The sequence below is a fragment of the Oreochromis aureus genome, linkage group 8 (assembly GCF_013358895.1).
Source record: "Oreochromis aureus strain Israel breed Guangdong linkage group 8, ZZ_aureus, whole genome shotgun sequence".
In the NCBI taxonomy this organism is placed as follows: Eukaryota; Metazoa; Chordata; class Actinopteri; order Cichliformes; family Cichlidae; genus Oreochromis; species Oreochromis aureus.
The window spans coordinates 21,937,902-21,961,467 of NC_052949.1; the positions used below are offsets into that span (position 1 = coordinate 21,937,902).

Consider the following 23,566-nt stretch of genomic DNA (forward strand, 5'->3'; position numbering starts at 1 on the left):
GCAGGATTATTTTTGGCGGCATGCTTTATTTTCGTTTTCCAACCATGATTTTAATGGTCACAAACTGCGCTTTTCACTGCCGACATCTCAACGGTATCTCTCAGAGAGACCCAGGGCCACGGCTGCCAAGAATTTGTCGAAGGCGACATGAGCTTCCGGGGTGAAATCGTTAGGGAACATAGCGGCGACCACCACCATAATGGTCTGAGCCAAGATCTGCAGAGAGACAGTTTATACCAAATATGAAGTTTGCTCGGCAGAAATCGCTTTTAATAAACAGACTGTTTGTTAGTACAAATGCATAGTCAATAAATTTTACGTTCTTAAAAACAGTCTTTTCAATACGTTGGATTACTTTGATGCATAAATTAACCGTGCGTGAAATAGGAATAGACAATAGCCTCTGTTTATAACTGAAATCGCATATGCACATGATCCGTGTCTTACCTTGAAGTTAGATGGGTCCACCCTCAGCTTGAAGGCGTGCAGCTCGCTCAGTTCCAGCAGGCCGCCGCGCAGGTTGTCAATCTTGGACACGGCCTCAGTGACTCCACCCATGATCTGCTTTCCGTGACTCACCACGGGGGCAGAACCGGGAGTCAGGTCCGGCCAGTGGGAGAAGTAAGTCTTGGTTTGCGGATACACGAGGAGCATCCTGTGGAAGCAAAGATAAACATAGTGAGTCACAAGCTCCAGTGGCGCAATCGGTCAGCGCGCGGTACTTATAAGACAGTAGCCTGCAGAGTGATGCCGAGGTTGTGAGTTCGAGCCTCACCTGGAGCACGAGCTTATTTTAAGTAGTCGAAGTCATGTTAATTTGTAGTGTGTTTAAATATTTGAGGCGACTGTTGCTGTAATTTGGCGCTGTATAAATAAAATTCAATTGAATTGAATTCAATAAAGAAGTGCCTATACAGCCTTACCTGCCCAAAGCTTCAGCTCCAATAGCATCCACAGACTTGGAGATCTTGGCCCAGAGTGCCTTGACGGCAGCTTTGTCTTTCTCAGTCAGACTCATGTTGGATTGGTTTTCTCTCTCTCTCTGATGATGCTACCCGGCGAGGAGCTCTGCTTAAATTCAGTTGCCCCCCTCGGTCACACCCACGGCATCTGATACCAAGCCGCAACCTGTGACGCAGATAGGACTCATCCACCGGGGCTGATAGAAACTTGTTTGGCTGAAGGCCAACGCAGAGGGTGATATCTGCTGGTGACATCTTGGGTGTGAATTTGCAAAAACACTCTGCATTTTTTCGTGTAGGATACCAAAAGTGCAACGTAACCACATTTTCTGCTTTGTAAGTTTGTGAGAAGTTAGAGGTGAAACACATGGTCCCCTGATGACCGATGAGTGGAGAACATCTCAGGCGGAGTGATATCAGGTGCAGAAAGTCTACAATTCTAAGAACAATGAGTGAACTCGTGTCTAAGGAGTTGTTGTGAAATTAATGCCAATAAAACTGGTTGATTCATAAAACTGAACACATTTTTCTATTACTTCCAATGATTACGTTTTGAAACGTGTAGCTTTACTGAGGCCTGGACCAAGTAAAATACGGTAATAGCAGTAATAATAATAATAATGATCATTTTGAATATTTAGAAAACAATTCGATTCGATTCGTACTACTTAAATCAATCAATAAAAAAATAAAGTCTATTTTCGTGATGTGATCAACATTTAAACAATTTTACCAATGAAGTACAATATAAGTATAAGAAAATGATCTATTTGTAAAAAGCAGATTTCGTGATCGCAAAGAATGTGGGTCATTTACGGATGCAGGTGGGAGTTACAAAAATGCGTGCAGGCACATTATGCACTTTCAGAAAAGAGCGCAAAATTCTAAAATATATGCAAATACACTCGGTGGATCTAGGATTTACTAAAAGATTAAAAAAACAGCTCTTCTTATCAAATTGAAGCTGTTTAAAGCTTTCTCAGATTTATCAGATTGAATTTTTTAATTCAGCATTTTTTTTTTTCTTTTTTGGCTCGGGCCATAAAATAAGTTCCTATCAGTGGTGGAAAATAGAGCAGACGGCCTTTATCAGCCAGCTCAAGTGTTCTTAATCAAAACACATGCATCTTTGGGCGCCGGGGTGTTTGGGTGGAGGGGGGTTCCTGCTGCAGATAACACCGGTGTGGTTTACGAGATATAACTTAGAGAGCGTCAAAACCTCTCGAGCTGCTTGGCAACCATTCCTCACATTTAAAATAAAGACAAATAAAGACTAAATAAATAAATAAATTCTTTCATTTTTATCCGCATCACTTTTTAGCCTTTTTACTTATATTTCTATATAATGTTGATATTTATGTGAAGATGTGGTGTTGAACCTTTATTTGTATAATATCAGGTGGATACAGACGAATTATGTATTTCCATATTTTTTTAAAATCAGAAATCACATTTAAAAAATATACACACTTTATTTAGATTTCAAAAAGTGGGCGACGCACTTTGATCAATGTTGACAGATAATTTTACTTTTAATTTACATTTTATGAATTTTATCCTCTGTGTGATTTGTTTAAAAGCAAAAATAAATAAATAAATAAATAAATAAAAATCAACAGCAATTCAGGATTCAGCTAATCACTTGAAACACCGTCAAACAGGCAATCTAAAATAACAACAACAGCAACAATAATAAAAATAAATAAATAAATAATGATCAGAGACTTGAGGACTGCAGATGAAATAACTGTAATAGAATATGTATATGATAAATATGGTGAATTTTTTGCGCATAAAGTATTGGGCTTTATAGAATCTTTGGACACATAATAACTGCGCTAATTGAAATTTTGTTTTTGGCTTTGCTAAAATTGCGCAGGACACGAATATCAAAACCGTATCAACAAATCCAGAAACTTCTGGTGAAGTCTGCAGTTTATCTCACACGCATCATCTCCAGCCTATCACAGCAGACTTCTCATTTAGGGTGGGGGAGCTTCGACGCATTTAAATAGACGCAGGGGGTCTAGTGAAGCATTATTCAGCCTTTTCCTTCAAGCCTGAAGAAAAAAAAAATCATAATCAAACGCCACCATGGTTGAGTGGAGCGAAAAGGAACGCAGCATCATCACCAACATCTTTTCCAACCTGGACTATGAAGATGTTGGCCCCAAGGCTCTGGTCAGGTAAGGAACACATCTGCAAGAGGACAAGCCTTCCTATGACGTGCTCTGGGGCCAAACTCACGTGTGTTTCTCCCTTGCAGGTGTCTGGTCGTTTACCCCTGGACTCAGAGGTATTTCGCCTCCTTCGGTAACCTCTACAACGCCGAGGCCATCAGCACCAACCCGAAAGTCGCTGCCCACGGAATCAAAGTGCTCCACGGTCTGGACCGCGCTGTGAAGAACATGGACAACATTAAGGCCACCTACGCCGAGCTGAGCGTCCTGCACTCAGAGAAGCTGCACGTCGACCCCGACAACTTCAAGGTAAACCTCAGAACCCGGTTTTTTCTTCTTCTTTTTAATGCAAACACGACATTTTCTCATGTATTTTTTTCTTTCTCCATGCAGCTGCTTTCTGACTGCCTGACCATTGTTGTTGCTGGAAAACTGGGTTCCGCTTTCACCCCAGAGGTTCAGGCTACCTTCCAGAAGTTCTTGGCCGTAGTGGTGTCCGCTCTCGGAAAGCAGTACCACTAAAATGTAGATCCGTCTGCATCTGGAAGCCAGAAGGAGATCTAACGCCTGTTTCAATATGTTATGGATCACCTCAAAAAAGAAATAAAGGCCCACTGAAGCAAAGTTTACGTTTTCCCTTTGTATTTATTTTAATTTTACACATGCTTATAGGTTATATCTTTTATCACACTGGGGGGCTGGATGCCGAGTAGAGGGCAAATAAAGGATCTCGTTACTGCTTTTATGTTGTTAGAGTGTAACATGGCGAAATATGAGAGCGGATTTCACTCTTGCAAAGGTTATAATAAAAACTAAACTAATAAATAATAACAACTACAAAATCCCAAACCATGTTTTTTATAGGACTTGTAAGTAAAAACAACCATAACCATAAAATTACCAGTAACACTTGTTTTTCAGTATACTAGATACTACTTTGTTTATTTCATTTTCTGTTGAGCGATGAATTCCGTGCACAGCTGGGCAATTGTTGTAAATTACAATTGCAATAAACAAACAAACAAACAAACATACACACGTACATTTAATTTTAAATTTATATTTTTTAAATGTACTTTATTTATCTTGCTTGCACTTTCTATTTCACTGTTGATGCCGCTCTCCTCACTCTCAATTGCCCAGTTGCTCAATAAAATAGCCTGAATCTGAAAAAATAAACTAATAAAACGAATATTTTAAAAAATATATATGATAAGATATGATACAAATGAAGAAAACTGCGCTGCTATAGTTTACTTTGAGCCAAAACAACAAGAAGATTTCGACTCCGTCTGTTTCAGGTCAGCCATCAGATCCTTTATGAGATTCACTGTTGCAAACTTTATCGCGCTTATATAAGCTTGGACGGCGTTAATTAAAAAAAGAAAAGAGAAGAAAAGAAAAGAAAAAAGTGCAAATTCTGCTTAAATCCAGCAGATGGCGCTGTCTGAGTGTCCCACGAGACCTGACTTGAACATTACGTGACACTTTTCCTTTAAGTCTCAGCAGTTTTTGCTTATTTGTTTATGTGAAAAAAATGCATCAGTTCCAAGGAACATCTCAGCTTTTTCTTTACCTTTGACAAATGGGCTTCTTTTAGGCTGCTTATTAAAAAAAGATTCCCCCCACAGCCATCTCTACGGTTTAAAGAGAATGAATCGCTGAGGGGTATTTCCAGCACCTTGATCCATACATGTAGAATTAAAGCAAAAACAGAGCCCAACCTGATGCTAGCAAAGTGTAGCTAATAAAGTGGCCAGTGAGTGTTCCCCTGTCGTGGTGAAAGTGTATATTAAACCTTTAATAAAGTGAGGTCAGTGCAGGCAATCTCTATGAGCTGAAACCTCAGGCTTCAGCGCTGTAAATGATCAGTTTTAACTACAATTTTTTTCAGTGGGTTGATTTTAGTCCTTGATTTTTTTATGGCCAAAAAACAAAAACAAACAAACCCATAGTGGCCAGCTGTTTAAGGACATGACAGAGTTTTTTAAAGGCATATTTAGTAACGTACAATTGGACTTGGCAATGAATGTCACAGACAGGGCACTGAGGCCAGAAAGCATTTAGCCACTGTTTGTTGCAACAATCTTATAATACTTAAAAACAGATAGGTAGGTTACTTGGAAAATGTTCATGTATGTATTTTTGTAACACTACCAATAAGAAAGTCATTATTATTATTTTCTGGCACAAAATAAAACATGACTCAGTGTTGGAGCTACATTTTAAACAGGACACAAACTGGTTGTTTGGAGAAAAAAAGGAATCGGTTTCAGCAGCAGCAACATCTCTTTTAGTACTTCCTTTTCCACAGGAGACACTTTAACATGTCACAGTAAGAAAAGGTAGGTAAATGGTTTATTAAAAGGGGCATTGATTTTAATAGATCCCCGTCACACTGTCAAGTCTGTGAGACTGGGTTTGAATTGCATTAAGAAGCGTGCAGTGATACAAAAGTCTACGTTGGTGAGGTCATTTGGGGACTTCTTTGTATTTAGTGCAATACATGTATTATATTTAGAAAAGAGAGAAAAATGAAAACACTGAAATCAGTATCAACTGTCTACCTTTTCCCACAATTATTAATTCATAATCTTTGAAGCTATATAGGTAAAGGTGTGGTGCTGCTTGAGGGCATCGGGGTGACACTAAATAACTGCAGGTCAATAGTTTAATTGAACTATAGCTATCAGAGCTATCGGAATGATGAGTGGAACGCTCTTTGGGTTATATAATATAGGACTAATTTAATTGCAAAGATGGAATCAGTAATCCATAATTGCCTGCCAAAGTCCAGCGCAGATTAGTTGCTCAAAAGTGTACACACCCCACGAGGGAGTGCGAAGGAGAGATTTACAGGTGTTTGTCTCTGCTGTTAAGATAAATGAGAGGAGGCTGAAGAAGAACCAGCGTGGTTTTCTGTAAGGGTGAAGTATTTTGTTAGAAAGCACCGCGAATGAGTGTGTTCCAGGGAAACAAGACTGAGGTGGAGCGCAAGATTTATCCAGAGGAGAGCTACACTGTTATAAACTATTCCATCATAAACTTGACATCCGTGTGTATAGCTGACCTGTGCTATATCGAGAAGAACACCAAGCATCATTTACCGTCAGATCCCGACCCCTCTATTTAGCAAATTAAGACATAGCTAATGTGTCTCATGCGTAAATGCTCACACTGCCCATGTTTTTTATTTTTTCTGTAGACTGCGCACTAACACAGTCACATTGACACCTAACCCTTTTTAATGATAGAAAATACATTAATAGGCTATAACATTAAAATCTCTCTGTCTGCCCACCAAAGATTTAGCACTCCGCTCACAGCTTTGGGCCATCCACCAGTCACAATTACGCACTCGCTTCCAATAAATGAACACACACCAACTATCGCATATCTTACAACCGAAATGATACGAGAACCTGCATGGACTTGGGTGGGCACGTGACCGCACTACTTGATCAAATAGCCCTTCACCTCTACACATCTTTACAATAGAGCTATCTATACACCACAAACTGGGCATAAAGATATTTGTGTTTATTTACAGAAGAGTTAATGTAGTTAACCGAAGCTAAGCTACAAACTAAAATGAGGTGTGGAAAAAAACCCCAGACAAAAAAAATCTGAATTAACAGAAAAAAAACTACACTACACTTAAAAAAATGAATGAAAAAAGACAGTGAATACAAAAACAACTAATTAGAAAATACAAAATTATAGCTAAGTGCAGTGGAATCAAACTAATTTCAGCACCAGAGACAGCGCCGTGTTCAACGTCCTCACAGCAGCTTCATGTTTAGTACAAAAGATTAAACGGGCTCCTTCTGTGTTTTTAAACATTATCAACAAGATAGAAGTAGATATTTATGCTTTTCACATTTGATGAAATAATGGAAAATAAAAACGTATAATTTCAGAAAATACATTACACATTAAACGTGCTAATTCAACCCTGAAAAAGTACAACTACAAACACATAGCGATGGAAGAATATCTTCATAACCTACCAAGAACAAAGGCCCAGAGAGAGATCACCAGTGAAGTGTCCACGTGGTCGTGGGCGCCCAAGGCTTTTGGTGAACACATGGTTCAAACCACAATGTTGGCTGTGATAGGTATCGGAACACTTATGAGGAGACCTCGCCCCATGCTGGTCAGAGTGGGGGAGACTTCTCCAATCAGAATAATCAGAAACAAGGCAAAGTGCTGAAACTTACTCTGCACATGCTCAGTATGATCATTTATGCACGAGGAAAAGTAGCAGGGTCGTTTCACTTTGGCTGATTCGTTTTTTGATGAAAGACTAATCACAGTTACAGTTGGACGTTACAGTTTTTATTTTCTTCCAATTAAGTAACTTTTGTAAATGTACATCTGGAGTCATGGCTGTAAAATCAAGCCCAACAAAAGGACCTTATCTTTCCATGAGAATAAACGTTTCTGTCAATAAAGAAATATTTTTCACCAAATTACGTTGAAAAATGGTGTACCGAAGAGCCAAATCACAGCTCATTATTAAACACAGGCTTTTGGGTTTTTTAAAAAGTATCTAATTTATGTATTCAAACAATATTCTTAAGAGAAATTGTGAACATGTCTATGATACCACAGAATATTTGGTGTGGTAAAGACTGAATTAGACTCTTCAAAATTACCTAGAGTCACTTTTTACTTGCAAGGAGGGCACATTTCATGACGTTAGAACAGAAGTCTGATGGTACAGATGAGGAAAGAATTGTTTTATTCTCTGCTGAATTTGTATTTTTCTCACTTCCAAAGAAATGAGCACAGACAGAATTCTGGCTGGACTGTAGGGGATCAAATAATCATTTCCCTCGGTGACCTGAAAATCAATTTATAATGTTTGTCTCATGTGTTTTTCTAGATTTTTGTTTGATATTCTGTACAGTCACTGTACAGTAAACTTGCAAATTACAAACGTACAAATTTACCTCAGAATCAAATAATTATTCCCCCCACTGTGTACCTGACATTTACACCTGTTTTTAATATATAGAAAATAAAAAAATTGTAAAAAACACTCACATAATTAGATATTCTGACATCTTACATTAAATGTAATATTACTGTCATTAAAATTATAGAAAATGTTTTATTATTTAGTGTACATACTGTATATATGTTTTTAAAATATCAAATTATTACCATCTCAGCTAGTCAGTGAGTTATGAAGAAAAATGTACATTTTGGGGTGTCCCACAGTACTACATTTCAATACAGCAGCCGAAAGGTGGAGGAGGCTGCTGATTGCTCAACGTTTGAACAACAGTAACTCCCTCCACCCTCCCTATCTCCTTAATCTCATCTTCCCAAATCCCCCCAATCACCTGCCCTTCCTCTACCAATCTCACCTACACCCACACCCCACCTACTCTTCAGCGTGTGCTCTAACTGTAATTGCTTCCTTACATATTGAACAGTCTCCCAGTCATTTTAATGCTAAGATTGCTTCAAGCAAACTCTTACTTCGGACCAACAGGGCACGGTCCTCACAGAGGTCAGGTGTATAAAAATTTCATCTGTGTCTCTGATGTTTTGTCCTTGTTTTCTCTTATTAAAAATATTTCAACCTTGTCTGACTCATGGGTTTTCATGAAGCTACAGATAAGAACCAAATGTGAGAACACCAGTGTCTGCAAGTTTAGGGTTCACATGAACTATCAAGCCTGTGCATTTTTACTGTACTGGGAAAGAAGTCTGAGAATTTCAACTTAATCATAGTACAGCTCCTAAATTATGAGTAATTTGGTATTATTTGGACTATGTAGCCTGTAAAATTACAACCTTGCATAACTGTGGTCAGATACAAACAGAAGCCATAAATTATCTCTCATGCTCTTGACATGAGATGACTGCTACAATCAACTCAAAATGTAAAAAACAACAACAACCCCCCAGCAAAGGCAAAAGCAAGGATGAAGAAATGAAAGCAGTTCATTCTGCTGTCGTGATATTAAAAATATTTACACTTCCATTAAGTAAAAAAGAGTATTAGCACATTTTGGCTTAAAAGCATCACAATCCAATCCTGAAAAAAAAGTTAATTTTTGTGAAATCAACCTCACAACAAAGATGTAAATTACAGAAGTAATTTCACTTAAATAACTAAAAAACTGACATTTAACATCTTGTCTATGAGCTGCTTTGAATATCACATCTGTATGCATCTGTAATACCACCAGTTTACCAAATGGGGGCACTGTTGCTCTGTGTCCTGTAAATCCTTTATATTTGAGGACCATAGATAAACCTGCAGAGTCCTCCCAATTCACTGGTGTTAAAACCTGAATCCTTTGTTTCTGTAATACTAGAAAAATAAAACAATAAAACAAAAAAACGAGTAGATTTAATATTAAATGCGCCTTTGTAGTTCTAAATGTATTATTTATTATAAAAATATTTTACAGTAGGAAAGCTTGCTTAAGTAAAATAATGTAAATTATCAGCTGACATGAGGGTGAGCAACTAAAAAAACTTAACTCAGTCAAATGATGAATTCCTTGAAAATGATCAACACAATGCATTTTGAAGGTAATATGATAATGCATGGAAAACCACAGATTCGATTTGTTTTTATTTGATACTATAACAGCAGAAAAACACATTAATTGCACATTTTTGACCATTAAAAAATGTAACAAAGTAATGACAGTGACACATACAGAGAAAAACAAAGAGATTTACATAACACCATAAATGCCTGATATACTTTCTGGAAACCCAGTGCTTGAGCCTCATCTGTATTTCTCAGCAAGAACAGCAGCAAACGCTGACAGGTACTTGTCCATTGCGGCATGAGCCACCGGTGTGAATTCATCCCCCAAGTAACAGGCAAGGCTGACGAGCATACTGTGCGACAGCAGCTGCACAAGAAACACAAAAGATTGGTAAAGAGTGAACAACACACTTTTGTAATTTATAGTATGTGTCAGTTTCCTGAAAATCATGAACCCACACACTGCCATTTGTCCTCCTCAGTGTGTTATTGTTAATATAGTGATGTAATATTGTCTAATTTTCACAGAAAGCATGTCTGATAATTATAAGTGTCAAACAATGCATTAAAAATATCGTCTCCTCCTCACCCACTCACCTCACAATGGCCAGTTTCACAGCTTGTAATTCCCAGACGTCCACAATTGTATAATACAATACCTTATACTTAATATACACATTATCATTTTGTTCACTTAAAATTGTTTTAACCATTTTTCAGATTTCCCGACTGGTTCACAGTCCTCGTTTTTGCACCCCATTTCAAAATTCCTGGAGGAACCCTTTTAATCAAATGTATCATTTATTTTAATTAGTGCTGTCAATAGATTAAAAAAAAATTCCATTTTTTTTCTCCTCCATAAAACAAACTAGTTTATTTGATGTGTCATCTGAACAGGCTGGAAAAACAAAACAGCAGCAGACTTACAGTTAGTAAATCTGTTGTTTTCGTTTTTAGTTCAGTTAAACTCTATTATAGAATTACTGAAAAAATCCCTACATACTAATAGGATTATCTTTTGCATGGAGAATTAAAATGCACAAATAAATGCAATTTCATACATTGGAGTCACCTGTTCACCTTATAGCATACAACAAAGAAACTGCACAAATGTATATATTAACCCTGTAACACCAAGTGCATCATACTTGCTACATGAGTTTCTGGCTATTATTTCATGGTTCAGGCTTTACTGGATTAATAGATATACTTAAAAGGGAAATCTGGATAACAAAAAAACTGATTATGTCTAATTAAAAGATTAAAAGTGAATTTTAAAAAATCCAATGCAAGAAGGGGATGGAGGAGCTGTAAATGGGTCTGAGGTGTTTAGGCACCTTAAAGTTTCTGGGGTCTATCCGAAGCTGGTAGGCATGCAGAGTCTGCAGGGGAGCCAGGGTGACAGTTAGCTGACTGATGTCTTGGGCCCCCTCAGCTATAGCCAGGACTATCTTCTTCCCATGAGCAAGCAGGTGGGATGAGTTAGGACTGATGTCTAGATGGGAAAAATATGTCTTGGTGCCCGGATAAGAAGCAAACATCCTTTAGAAGAAGGGAAAAGTGAAATTATTTCCATGCTGATATGATAGGAGCAACAGAGTAAGTGCTACATGCTGACTGACTTTGGTCACCAACTATCATTTGTGTGAATTTGAGGTTTCTAAAATGATCTCGGATCATTGCCAACACCTTGAAATCTCTATTAGAGGCTCCAGCAGTGAGCACTACATTACATACATGCATTCTCTTGCGGGATTTGTTTGCAGTAATTACTTACTTTAGTAATGGTTAGGAAATCACATAGTAATGCTAAAGCCAATGTAATACTAACATCTGCAAACTTAAATGAAAGCTTATTGGTAGAGGAAATCAGCAATCTATTTATCACAACACATACTGTTACTGAAAATGTTACTTTGTGTGTAGGAGCTTAAATCTTCATGCAAAACAATTTAAAGACAATGCAGTAAAGTATGAAGGTTACACAGGTAAGTCTCAACCTACCTAAGGAGCGCATCTGCGCCAATCTCTGCTGCCACAGGAGTCAGTCTTTCCCATATTTCCTTAATTAAGTCTTTCTCCCTCTTGGACAACATTGTGGCCTATCATGCACAGAAACACTGTAGCCAAATATCCAAAGTGTGAGGTCTTTACAGCCAAAACAAACAAACAAACAACAAACTAATCAACCATTTTTTTGTCACTGCATTAACCTGTTAACCAAAATGCTAAAAAAGAAGGATGAGTGAAAGAGCGAAAGTAATAGTTCCTACTGCCTGAAGAAAACAGCGTGTACTGGTTGACCTCTCAGCAGATGTGTTGTCTCTCTCTGCCTCTGCGTTATCAGACCGCAGCCAGGGCAGGGTGGGGGCTCCACACCACCACACTATCTGCTACCGCATGTGCGTCACATTGCATATTCACCGTATCATTGGTGGGGTAGAGCACAAGGTGCAGCTGTAGTTGAGGTTTCCCCCCCTTCATTGATGGTAGAATTCTTTTTCTTCAGCCTCTTGTTAATAGTTTTCAATTTCTAGGCATTTTAGCAGGGCTTTTTGCTCCCAGGCAGTGAATAAAGACACACACGCACACTAAAAAATAACATTTAAAAAAAACTAAGACTAAAATCATAAGTTTCTTTTAATAAATATGTTCTCTAAACCTTGTGCTTCTGTTAGCAACATTAAAATAAAGAAACCGAGTCAATACTAGTGTAATTTGGATGATAATTTTTTTTGTCTCAGCTGCTGTTATCTGCAGGTCCACAAGCTGCCGGTTACAGAACAGTGGGTGTGAGCCCAGACCATAACATTATGAACCACACTGCAGTGTACATAAAGATCACATACATATAAGCCAAGTTGTAATGCCTCTGCTGATCTTAACACAGGACGTGAAAATGAGGCAGTGTAAAACTTCCTCAGTGGACTCAAGGCCCAGCCTTGTATGTAAGCTAATATTGTTTATTGGACTTCTTTCTGTTTCCAATTTGAAGCTTGAGTGAGGTTTAAACAAATAATAAAACTAAACATTTCTTCTGGATACCACAATTCAGAGTTGGAAACTTTGGCTTTCTAGCAATGGTAAACTTACTGGGGAGCTGTTTTGCTCATTTCCAGATGCACGTTTTTAAATTTTTTAACAGCTCCTCAGATCATCCACTGTCTGAAACAAGCTATTTTTAGGTCCTCCCCTTTTAAGCCACTCTTGATTCTCCTGATTGGCTCTAGCTTGGCTCCATAGTAGTTTTATATGGTGAACCAATCATGAATCAAAAAAACTCAGCACAAGTGTCTTTTTGTTTGGGTAAATATACATTAAAAGTGATGATTAATGCTGAAGAGTCACAGTTACTCAAGTGTCCCTTTAATATTTATAGTGATTAAATAACATTACATTAATAATAATTGGAAGAATAATAAGCTATAAAGCTAAAACAAAAAACCCTTCTCATGTCAAAAGTCACATAAAACCTCTTATATGGCTCAAAATTATTACCAAAGCTTAACATGGTAAATTAGAAATAACCTTTTTATTATGATTGTCGACTTGAATTTAGTATTACACATATACTGTGCCAGAGAAAGTTAACGCATGAGTTGAGCTGAATAGAAAAACAAAGAGATGAGATTATAAAAAGCCAGATTCGTTCAGTTTGAAAGAAACAACTCCAAACAATTACTCATCTACATACACTGAACATCTATAGGAACATAGTCTTGATCATGGTCTCCTGTCACTAGGTAAACCCTACCACTGTTTTTAGCCACACTATAAATAATATCACAAATTCACAAAAATGAGAACATGCACAGATAATTAAAATAAAAATAAATAAATTAAAATGACACCACTATAGAGCAAGATATATGATTTCGAACAAGCACCAACAATCCCGCTGAGTCTTCAGGCTTGCCAAGTGTGAATCTGTCCACACCTACAAAGAACAAGCTTGTATTCTTAAACAAAACAAAACAAAACAAAACAAAACAAAACAAGTATGCAGTTTTTATTTTAGAGACAGATATTACAGTTATTGCTTCAAATTGATTGGCCATGAGGATTTAAAAAGCCTTTTAATGTAGAGTATGTGTCCTGTAGTGCTTAAGAAATGAAATGGATGGTACCATTATGTCCATAGGTGGACCGTTAGGTTTTCTAAAATGCACTCTTTGTTTTTCACCATATTTGCTATTGATTAAAGCTGCCTGCTCCAGATGAGGGTTGAACTCAGAACCTCAGCATTGCTTTCCAGCATATTAGTTCATTAGTACTGTGCAGTAACTGATTGCACCACTGGAGCACAATACTGTGACTGAAGATTTCCTTAATGGTGTTGAAATTCTGTTAAGCTCTTTTAAATGAAAATGCAAGATTTTGAATGATTTTTATGAACGTTTACTTAAATTAAGTAGTGAGACTAACACATAGATTGAATCGCTATTTATGCTCATGTAACAGAATTTCCATGTTGAAGAGTCCAGGTGAGGCTTGAATCCTCAACTTCAGCATTTCTTCATACATTACTGCCTTAGAAGCACTGCACGCTGACTAGCTGCACCACTGGAGCTGAGTTGCAATATACAGATTAAATCATTTATTCATTTTTTGATAACTGTTGATTAAACCAACCAAATAGTTTTACTGGCTTTTAATGGCACATGGCTGCCGTTTCCTGAGCCTAGTTCTGCTGGAGGTTTATGTATAATAAATTATTTGTTTATTTCACAAAACAGGAAAAGACCGCCCCAAAAGACCACTGCTTACCTAAATGACTCAAACTCACACACTTAGATCGCCAGACTAGGATGAAAGAAGGATGAACAAACATACAGAGATTCCTTTATTTACGAATAAAATGATTTCTCTACCTGCTGTAACAAAAAAAGCCAGCATCAGCAGGAGTACATGTTTCAGTGAGCAGTACAACACAGAGAGATCCCTTTATTTGTTAGCCATCCATCCATCTTCTTCCGCTTTATCCGGGGCCGGGTCGCGGGGGCAGCAGCCTAAGCAGAGAAGCCCAGACCTCCCTCTCCCCAGCCACCTCCTCCAGCTTATCCGGGGGAACACCAAGGCGTTCCCAGGCCAGCCGAGAGATATAATCTCTCCAGCGTGTCCTGGGTCTGCCCCGGGGCCTCCTCCCAGTGGGACATGCCCAGAACACCTCACCCAGGAGGCGCCCAGGAGGCATCCTTGTCAGATGCCCTAACCACCTCAACTGGTTCCTTTCGATGTGGAGGAGCAGCGGCTCTACTCTGAGCCCCTCCCGGATGGCTGAACTTCTCACCCCTATCTCTAAGGGAGAGGCCAGACACCCTTCGGAGGAAGCTCATTTCTGCTGCTTGTATCCGTGATCTCGTTCTTTTGGTCACTACCCACAGCTCGTGGCCATAGGTGAGGGTAGGGACGTAGATCGACCGGTAAATTGAGACCTTCGCTTTTACACTCAGCTCCCTCTTCACCACGACGGACCGGTGCAGTGTCCGCATCACTGCGGCCGCAGCACCAATCCGTCTGTCGATCTCCGGCTCCCTTCTCCCATCACTCGCGAACAAGACCCCGAGATACTTGAACTGTTCCACTTGGGGCAGGAAGTTATCCCCGACCCGGAGTAGGCACTTCACCCTTTTCCGGCTGAGAACCATGACCTCAGATTTGGAGGTGCTGATCCTCATTCCCGCTGCTACACACTCGGCTGCGAACCGTTCCAGTGCCAGCTGGAGGCTATCACTCAATGAAGCCAGCAGAACCACATCATCCGCAAAAAGCAGAGATGAGATTCTGAGGCCACCGAAGTGAAAGCCCTCCGCCACTTGGCTGCGCCTAGAAATCCTGTCCATAAAAATTATGAACAGAATCAGTGACAAAGGGCAGCCCTGGCGGAGCCCATCACCCACTGGGAACAAGTCCAACTTATTGCCGGCAATGCGAACCAAGCTCTTGCAACGGTTGTACAGGGATCGAATAGCGGGGTGTCCTGTGGGAGATGCTGTGGGAGTATGGGGTGTCTGGCCCATTGCTACGGGCCATTCGATCCCTTTATATGTTAGAGAAATAATATTAATAATAAAGAAGTTTGCTGCCTTCAAAGACCGCAAAACCAAATAAACAGAATAAGCTGTGGGATCCATCTAATGACAGTTCAAAGAAATCCAACAATATGAGGCAAAAACATGTTTTAAAATACTGTATGATGTTTACTTTATTTTGTTGATTTACATTTGTTTGCCTTATATAAATTAGTACCCACTAACTCACTGGTGTGATTGTTCAATTCCAGTTTGTACAACATCTGCATTTATGAATAATCTAGTCCTGGCAACACAGCAGTTTTCAATCCAGCAACAAGAAGCACTTGGACAATCATTCCAACATGCTTCCAGACTGTAATTTCAATTCAATTCAATTCAATTCAATTTTATTTATATAGCGCCAAATCACAACAAAAGTCGCCTCAAGGCGCTTTATATTGTACAGTAGATAGCACAATAATAAATACAGAGAAAACCCAACAATCATATGACCCCTATGAGCAAGCACTTTGGCGACAGTGGGAAGGAAAACTCCTTTTAACAGGAAGAAACCTCCGGCAGAACCAGGCTCAGGGAGGGCGGCCATCTGCTGCGACCGGTTGGGGTGAAAGAAGGAAAACAGGATGAAAGACATGCTGTGGAAGAGAGACAGAGATTAATAACAGATATGATTCGATGCAGAGGGTCTATTAGCACATAGTGAGTGAGAAAGGTGACTGGAAGGAAAAACTCAATGCATCATGGGAATCCCGGCAGCCTACGTCTATTGCAGCATAACTAAGGGAGGATTCAGGGTCACCTGGTCCAGCCCTAACTATATGCTTTAGCAAAAAGGAAAGTTTTAAGCCTAATCTTGAAAGTAGAGATAGTGTCTGTCTCCCGAATCCAAACTGGAAGTTGGTTCCACAGAAGAGGGGCCTGAAAACTGAAGGCTCTGCCTCCCATTCTACTTTTAAATACTCTAGGAACAACAAGTAGGCCTGCAGTGCAAGAGCGAAGTGCTCTAATAGGGTGATATGGTACTACAAGGTCATTAAGATAGAATAGAATAGAATAGAATAGAATAGCTTTTTATTGTCACTGTTACAAGAACAGTGAAAGGCAGTTTGGCATCTCTCCATGTGTGTGAAGTACACAATAGCGTAAGTATTTACACAATGACAAATTTACATTTACACAAGAAAGATATGTACAAGTTATACATACACCTGCAAACATACACGCACATACATACATATATGTATATATACATATTTGCATCCGTACATGCATACACACACATATTTCCACATACACGCTTACGTCTATATACATACACATACATGCCATCTAACTAGCAGGTGCATTGAGAGGTGCAGTGTGATCAGTGATATTGCACATTGAGTGTGTGGCGGGGATGATATTGCACATTGAGTGAGGGTGGGGGTGGGGGGTGCTGTTGGAACTATACTAAATAATGTTATAATAAATACAGTTTAAAGATAAGATGGGGCCTGATTATTTAAGACCTTGTATGTGAGGAGCAGGATTTTGAATTCAATTCTGGATTTAACAGGAAGCCAATGAAGGGAAGCCAAAACAGGAGAAATATGCTCTCTCTTTCTAGTCCCTGTCAGTACCCTTGCTGCATTTTGGATTAGCTGAAGGCTTTTCAGCGAGTTTTTAGGACATCCTGATAATAAAGAATTACAGTAGTCCAGCCTGGAAGTAATAAATGCATGAACTAGTTTTTCAGCATCACTCTGAGACAGGATATTTCTAATTTTAGAGATGTTGCGCAAATGGAAGAAAGCAGTCTTACATATTTGTTTAATATGTGCGTTGAAGGACATGTCCTGGTCAAAAATGACTCAAGGTTCCTCACAGCATTACTGGAGGCCAAGGTAATGCCATCCAGAGTAAGAATCTGCTTAGATACCATATTTCTAAGATTTTCAGGGCCGAGTACAATAACCTCAGTTTTATCTGAATTAAGAAGCAGAAAGTTAGCGGCCATCCAGGTCTTTATGTCTTTAAGACATTCCTGCAGTTTAACTAATTGGTCTGTGATACCTGGCTTCATGGATAGATAGAGCTGCGTGTCATCTGCATAGCAGTGAAAATTTATGCTATGTCTTCTAATGATGCTGCTTAAGGGAAGCATGTATAATGTAAATAGAATTGGTCCTAGCACTGAACCCTGTGGAACTCCATAATTGACCTTAGTGTGTGAAGAGGACTCTCCATTTACATGTACAAATTGGAGTCTATTAGATAGATATGATACAAACCACTGCAGTGCAGTACCTGTAATACCTACAGCATGTTCTAATCACTCTAATAGGATATTATGATCAACAGTATCAAACACAGCACTAAGGTCTAGCAGGACAAGCACAGAGATGAGTCCACTGTCAGAGGCCATAAGAACATCATTTGTAACCTTCACTAAAGCTGTTTCTGTGCTGTGCTGAGCTCTGAAACCAGACTGAAACTCTTCAAATAAGCCATTCCTCTGCAGATGATCTGTTAGCTGTTTGACAACTACTCTTTCAAGGATTTTTGATATGAAAGGAAGGTTGGAGATTGGCCTATAATTAGCTAAGACAGCTGGGTCTAGAGATGGCTTTTTAAGTAAAGGTTTAACTACAGCCAGCTTGAAGGCCTGTGGTACATAGCCGATTATTAGAGATAGGTTGATCATATTTAAGATTGAAGCATTAATTAATGGCAGGACTTCTTTGAGCAGTTTTGTAGGAATGGGGTCTAAAAGACACGTTGATGGTTTGGAGGAATTAATTATTGAAGTTAACTCAGAAAGATCAATTGGAGAAAAGAGTCTAACTTAACATTGATGGTACTAAAAGTAGCTGTAGATAATGTTACATCTGTGGGATGATTATTGGTAATTTTTTCTCTAATGATAAAAATTTTATTTGTGAAGAAGTTCATGAAGTCATTACTAGTTAACGTTAAAGGGATTGTTGGCTCAGTAGAGCTCTGACTTTTTGTCAGCCTGGCTACAGTGCTGAAGAGAAACCTGGGGTTGTTCTTATTTTCTTCAATCAGTGACGAATAGTAAGATGTTCTGGCTTTGCGGAGGGCTTTCTTATAAAGCAGCAAACTATTTCTCCAGGCTAAATGATGATCCTCTAAATTTGTGACACGCCATTTCCTCTCCAGCTTACGAGTTATCTGCTTTAGGCTACGTGTTTGAGAATTATACCACGGAGTCAGGGACTTTGGATTTGAGGCCTTAGTTTTCACAGGAGCTACAGTATCCAGAGTCGTACGTAGTGAGGAGGTAAAATTATTAACAAGATAATCGACCTCTGTTGGAGTAGCGTTCAATGAATTAAAAGTCTGTCTTGGTCTTTCGTTAATTAATAGGCTGGTGTGAAAAATTGCTGCCACACCGCCCCCTCGGCCTGTGCTTCGAGATTTCTGGTAGTTAGAATGACTCGGGGGTGTTGATTCATTTAAACTAACATACTCATCCTGCTGCAACCAGGTTTCTGTAAGGCAGAGTAAATCGATTTGTTGATCAATTATTAAGTCATGTACTAACAGAGACTTGGAGGAGAGAGACCTAATATTTAATAATCCACATTTCACTGTTTTACTCTTTGGTTCAGATGTGGATACTGTATTGTTCTTTGAATGTTTATAAACTGCTTGTCAGCAGTAAAATAAATACAACCATACAGTTATGATTGTTTTACATTAGCTACTGATCTTTCACTCATCCTGTGTTAAATTGTACTCTAATATATATATTTTTTTTTAAATCTCAACCTTTAAAATAACACTCAAAAATAAGTTAACATATTTCCCTGTAACACTGATAAAAGTCTCCTAAAAGCACAGCATGAGTCTGTTCTTCTTACCCCACCTAATTATCCTCAAAGCTAGTTTGGTGCAGCTACTCAACACAAGCAGTTTTTACAGACAGAAGCGGTTCTTTGTACGTTCCGCATGTAATGTGACTCCCACGTGATGTGTCACACAACAAACTGGAAATAGCTTTAAGTGACATGTGTGCACATGTTTATGGCTTCTTGTATTTGTGCTGTTACCTGAGTGTCTGTAAATGAGCTTAAACCAGGATTTGGATGGTCCATACAGCATTTACGATCGCGGAGGTTCTGTCGCTCTCAGTATAGTGCTGAGAAAAAAAAACTTGGCAAATGCTGTTTCCTGTTCTGGCCTCCAGCAGTAGAAGGAAGTGGCCTTTGAAGTGTTGCATGCAGCCAAGCAACTCACAACTAAACAGGCAGCAGGAGGAAACCTGCTCTCCAATACTCAGAAAAGACAAACTGCACACAGCTGTTTACCACACAACATCCCTTTTCAAACCTCAGTAAAGCTAAACAGTTTTGCCAATGGTCCTTTTTTTTCAAGGAGATCGGTGTTCAGTGTGCAAATTTGTAAGCATGTTTTATTTAAGCATAATTGCATCACTTTATTCAGCAACTGGTTCCCAATTCATTTTAACTTCTTATGTTTTCCAGTGTATAACTAGATGTAACCTAATTTTAAAAGCAACTTAATAATACAATATATTCTACATTAGCTTCTTTCACTTGCATCCATCTGTGAATAGTTTTTGTAAGTTACTTTCACCCATTTTGACATTGTAATTCCTCAGATTTCCAAAGATTCAATGACTTCTTGCATTGATTTTTTGAGTATGTGTATATTTAGTCATTATACCATTTCTGCAGGTTTAAATAACTGCCTGTATATTTTTTTTCAGCCTTGCATTCTTTATTTTTTCATGTAACCTCCATTTCCACTGAAGTGAAAATTTATCCCTAACACACCTAGGAACACCTGGCCAGTGTCTTGCACAACCTGTGACCGCAAATATGATCCTTTTTCTAAGCTATACCCTGTGGGCAGGGCCTGTTTTGCATACAACAACCATATTGCTGCAGTGACTAAATGTTGTGGTGGTTATGATGAGAGACAGTGGTCAGATGCACCTATTAAAGACTTTAGGTGGCTGTGTATAGGGGAGGATGGTAAGAAGATCCGGGAGACTAAGATACTGACCCTGAAGGGGAGTCTGTTTCAGGTCGAATAAATTACTGCTGCAGTACCTGTGCTGGAAGAGATCTCTGACCAAGAAGATAAAATTACTTTACTATGTATGACATCTTTTTTTCCAGCATATATCTACTACCCTTAGATAGATTTATCCTTGACATACAGAGGAATATGGATGTTTAAAACTGTTTCTGCATTTCTGTAGTCTGTACTGATTCCCCCTTTTGCTTATTTGACCTGTTTTTTCTTTCATTTTTTGATTTATTTATTTTTAATTTTTAATATTTTATGCATATATTTTTGTAATATTTAACCTTGAATTTACCCAAATTATTTTATTTTATTTTTGCATTTGATTGTGTTGTGGTTTTCAAACCTTTGCATATTTGTTGACTGAATCCTTGAGCCAAAATATATACAAAACATATTTAAGGTATTTTCACTTTTTTACCTGATGGCAGACAAAAGAGCTAAAGCCATTATGTTAATCTCTCGAAAACCTCTGTTGAACTAATGCAATAAAGTATCAGTTATGTAATTCTGATTGTGGTGATTCTGCTCTTCGATCGTTATATTAGGTTTCACTAGCTTAAGAGTACAAAAACATTCCTAGGGTCTGGAGAGATCTAAAATATAGATTTCATGCATGTTTAGTGCTTCTGGAACATGATAAACTTCATCTCTTCACTTAGACCCTAATAATGAGGGATATGTCCAGTTGTTAAATATGCTTTCTTAGTTAACGATGGCATTTCCTGATCATACACATACTTTTACTGCTGTGACATTTTTATAGGCTTTAAAAACAATTGTAGGAGTTTTATATATCCTTCTCAATTATTGTTCAAGGTGCTTTATAAGGGACTGGTCAGGAAAGTACTTTTTCATACATCACTCTGCTTCCAGATCCAAATTAGCCTGTTTGGATTTCTGCTATATTGACCTTGCTCATGCTCTAACTGATCCTAAAAAAAATATGGCTATTATATCATGCAATGAGGGGCAGGACAGTAGCATGTTGGTTAGCACTGCTACCCTACAGCAAGAAGGTCCTGGGGTCAAATCCATTATCCTGCCTTTCTGTGTGGAGTTTGGCTCTTCTCTCCTGTGTTTGCGTGGGTTCTCTGGCTTCCTCCCATAGTCCAAAAACATGCAGTTAGTGGGGTTAGGTTAACTGGTGATTCTAAACTGCCCATAAGTGTAAATAGTTATCTGTCTCCACGTGTTAGCCTGGTAACCTGTCCCAGAACCCTGCCTCTTGCCCTATGGCAACTAGGTTAGGCTCCAGCCCGGGGAGGGCAATATTGCAAAAAAAAAAAAAAAAAAAAAAATACTGCATATGACATTTACAGTGATTTCTATATACTGTATTAAGATAAGGTCAAACTCATAGGAAAAGAAACAACAATGCACCGTCAGATACTGTTTTATAATTTTTGGTTTTGGCTGACTGTGCTCACAATCTAAAAAGTTCAAGGAAAAATAAATGAAAGAAAATAGTGTTAAAGCAAACAACCTTTATTATTCAAGTAGATGATTCTCACATAGATGTACAACAAGGAATTCAAACTGAAAAAAGAAAACTGCTTAAATAACTCTGAGACCAGATGGTATTTCTAATCTTCCCTGGCCTAAAGACCTTACAATTACGACTATAGATTACTCTTAGCCTGTTTTATTGCCTAGCCTGTAGATGCTCGTTATCGCCGATAGACGGCGCCCTCCAGTCGCCCGTAGGTCTGTCGGTCGGTGTCCATCCAGCGGTGGCGGCAGCAGCGGCAGAGTGGGCGGACCGGGTGAGAGACTACACATGAGCGAAACTCAGTGGCTGGCACGGCGGAGAATCCGGTATACACGCTATAGTACGGAGGCTTCAGCTGGCAGCTGTTTCACATTTTTATGGCACGTGAACACGGTACCGCCCTCACTAACATCTGGAGCTCGCGCTTAACAGGGAAACCACTCTTCCTTGTGGCCGCGTGATGAGGCAGGTAGAACTTATGTAGTGCAGTGAGCGTTTCACCGGCGGGGACCCCTCTGTGCTGTACTCGGCAGAAAGAACCGGCCTCATCTTGAAGGTAGGTGGGAATAACGTCGCCTGTCATAGCGGACATCGTCGCTGCTTAAGCCGGCTGCTCAATGAATACACACCGTGTAGTATTTATAAGGGAGCTGAGCTGTCAGCATCTCACTCACGGTGCAGGTACGCACTGCTTTGCAGCACACGGGCTCTCTGGGTGGGGTCTCCCGAGGCTCACACCAAACACCCATGGGTGCGTTCATGCTTGTTGTGTGTGTGTGTGTGTGTGTGTGTGTGTGTGTGTGTGTGTACTAAGGGAGTTTAACACATCTGGAATGTCTTTTAAGCCTTGTGAATTAAAACGCCACGCTGTTGTGTAGCAAATGTGTGTGACACATACCTTGGTCTGTCAAATGGGTGGAAGTCCAAGACATAAGGACCATCAGCGGGTCTAATGAGGTATGAAAGAGAGAAAGGGAAAGTCAGACTAAGGCAGACCTTGTTACCCACTGGCAAAATATCTCTGTATGTTGTCTACTCTTAAATGCTATAGTAAGTCAAGGCAGGGTTAGATGATTCACACACACAAACAGACACACACACACACACACACACACACACACACTAGGGCACTTGCAGGTTTTTAAGAGTGATAAATTGATTTCAGAGTGCTGCAGGCTCGTCTGTTGCTGAGATGAAGGGGACTGCTAGAGTTGCTGGCTGCACAGGAATCCCACAGAGACAATTAAACCACTGACCCGTGTCATCAAGGATTTGTTTTGCCTTCCTGTTCGGAAACGTGGTAGGGAGCTGACTGTTTG

General features: G+C 39.2%; 4 protein-coding genes and 1 non-coding gene across 10 annotated transcripts in view; 3 read left to right on the top strand and 2 right to left on the bottom strand.

The window, feature by feature from the left end:
- Window positions 1-6: 6 nt before the first annotated feature.
- hbae5 (hemoglobin, alpha embryonic 5) lies at window positions 7-1,085 on the bottom strand. Its single transcript, XM_031748839.2, has 3 exons — window positions 924-1,085; window positions 448-655; window positions 7-216 (listed from the first exon to the last, which is right to left on the bottom strand). Exons 1-3 carry the CDS (start codon window positions 1,016-1,018, stop codon window positions 88-90), a joined length of 432 nt encoding a protein of 143 aa, XP_031604699.1. The 5' UTR covers window positions 1,019-1,085; the 3' UTR covers window positions 7-87.
- Window positions 690-783, top strand: trnai-uau. The gene is made up of 2 exons: window positions 690-727; window positions 748-783. It is a non-coding gene; the product is annotated as a tRNA-Ile (tRNA).
- Window positions 1,086-2,987: 1,902 nt separating the features above from the next.
- Window positions 2,988-3,766, top strand: LOC116327287 (hemoglobin subunit beta-1-like). Its single transcript, XM_031748827.2, has 3 exons — window positions 2,988-3,148; window positions 3,229-3,451; window positions 3,536-3,766. The coding sequence occupies exons 1-3, from the start codon at window positions 3,057-3,059 to the stop codon at window positions 3,662-3,664; spliced, it is 444 nt and encodes a 147-aa protein (XP_031604687.1). The 5' UTR covers window positions 2,988-3,056; the 3' UTR covers window positions 3,665-3,766.
- Window positions 3,767-9,698: 5,932 nt separating this feature from the next.
- On the bottom strand, window positions 9,699-12,011 carry zgc:163057 (uncharacterized protein LOC563335 homolog). Of its 2 annotated transcripts, none has more exons than XM_031748855.2 (4): window positions 11,936-12,011; window positions 11,667-11,782; window positions 11,000-11,204; window positions 9,699-10,029 (listed from the first exon to the last, which is right to left on the bottom strand). In XM_031748855.2, the coding sequence occupies exons 2-4, from the start codon at window positions 11,756-11,758 to the stop codon at window positions 9,901-9,903; spliced, it is 426 nt and encodes a 141-aa protein (XP_031604715.1). In that variant the 5' UTR covers window positions 11,759-11,782; window positions 11,936-12,011; the 3' UTR covers window positions 9,699-9,900. The 2 variants fall into 2 exon arrangements, with proteins under 2 accessions (XP_031604715.1, XP_039471991.1); XM_039616057.1 differs by having other exon boundaries at window positions 11,667-11,810.
- A 10,455-nt stretch (window positions 12,012-22,466) lies between these two features.
- rhbdf1b (rhomboid 5 homolog 1b (Drosophila)) overlaps window positions 22,467-23,566 on the top strand; it is a 43,133-nt gene continuing 42,033 nt past the window's right edge. For 2 of the 5 annotated variants that reach the window (XM_039616819.1, XM_039616821.1), the window contains exon 1: window positions 22,469-22,803. The gene's annotated coding sequence lies outside the window, so the exon portion shown is untranslated. Of the gene's footprint in view, window positions 22,804-23,566 lie in introns of all 5 variants that reach the window. The other 3 variants (XM_039616818.1, XM_039616820.1, XM_031748845.2) reach the window with 3 other exon arrangements.

Bases quoted from the DNA above. Each gene is read 5' to 3' on its own strand.
- hbae5 (XM_031748839.2), bottom strand. From the start codon at position 1,018: ATGAGTCTGACTGAGAAAGACAAAGCTGCCGTCAAGGCACTCTGGGCC. The intron at 656-923 runs GTAAGGCTGTAT...TTGCTTCCACAG, and splicing joins GGAGCTGAAGCTTTGGGCAG to GATGCTCCTCGTGTATCCGC. The intron at 217-447 runs GTAAGACACGGA...GTCTCTCTGCAG, and splicing joins TGGACCCATCTAACTTCAAG to ATCTTGGCTCAGACCATTAT.
- LOC116327287 (XM_031748827.2), top strand. From the start codon at position 3,057: ATGGTTGAGTGGAGCGAAAAGGAACGCAGCATCATCACCAACATCTTT. The intron at 3,149-3,228 runs GTAAGGAACACA...TCTCCCTTGCAG, and splicing joins GGCCCCAAGGCTCTGGTCAG to GTGTCTGGTCGTTTACCCCT. The intron at 3,452-3,535 runs GTAAACCTCAGA...TTCTCCATGCAG, and splicing joins TCGACCCCGACAACTTCAAG to CTGCTTTCTGACTGCCTGAC.
- zgc:163057 (XM_031748855.2), bottom strand. From the start codon at position 11,758: ATGTTGTCCAAGAGGGAGAAAGACTTAATTAAGGAAATATGGGAAAGA. The intron at 11,205-11,666 runs GTAGGTTGAGAC...CTTCTTCTAAAG, and splicing joins GGCGCAGATGCGCTCCTTAG to GATGTTTGCTTCTTATCCGG. The intron at 10,030-10,999 runs GTGCCTAAACAC...TTTCTTGTGCAG, and splicing joins TAGACCCCAGAAACTTTAAG to CTGCTGTCGCACAGTATGCT.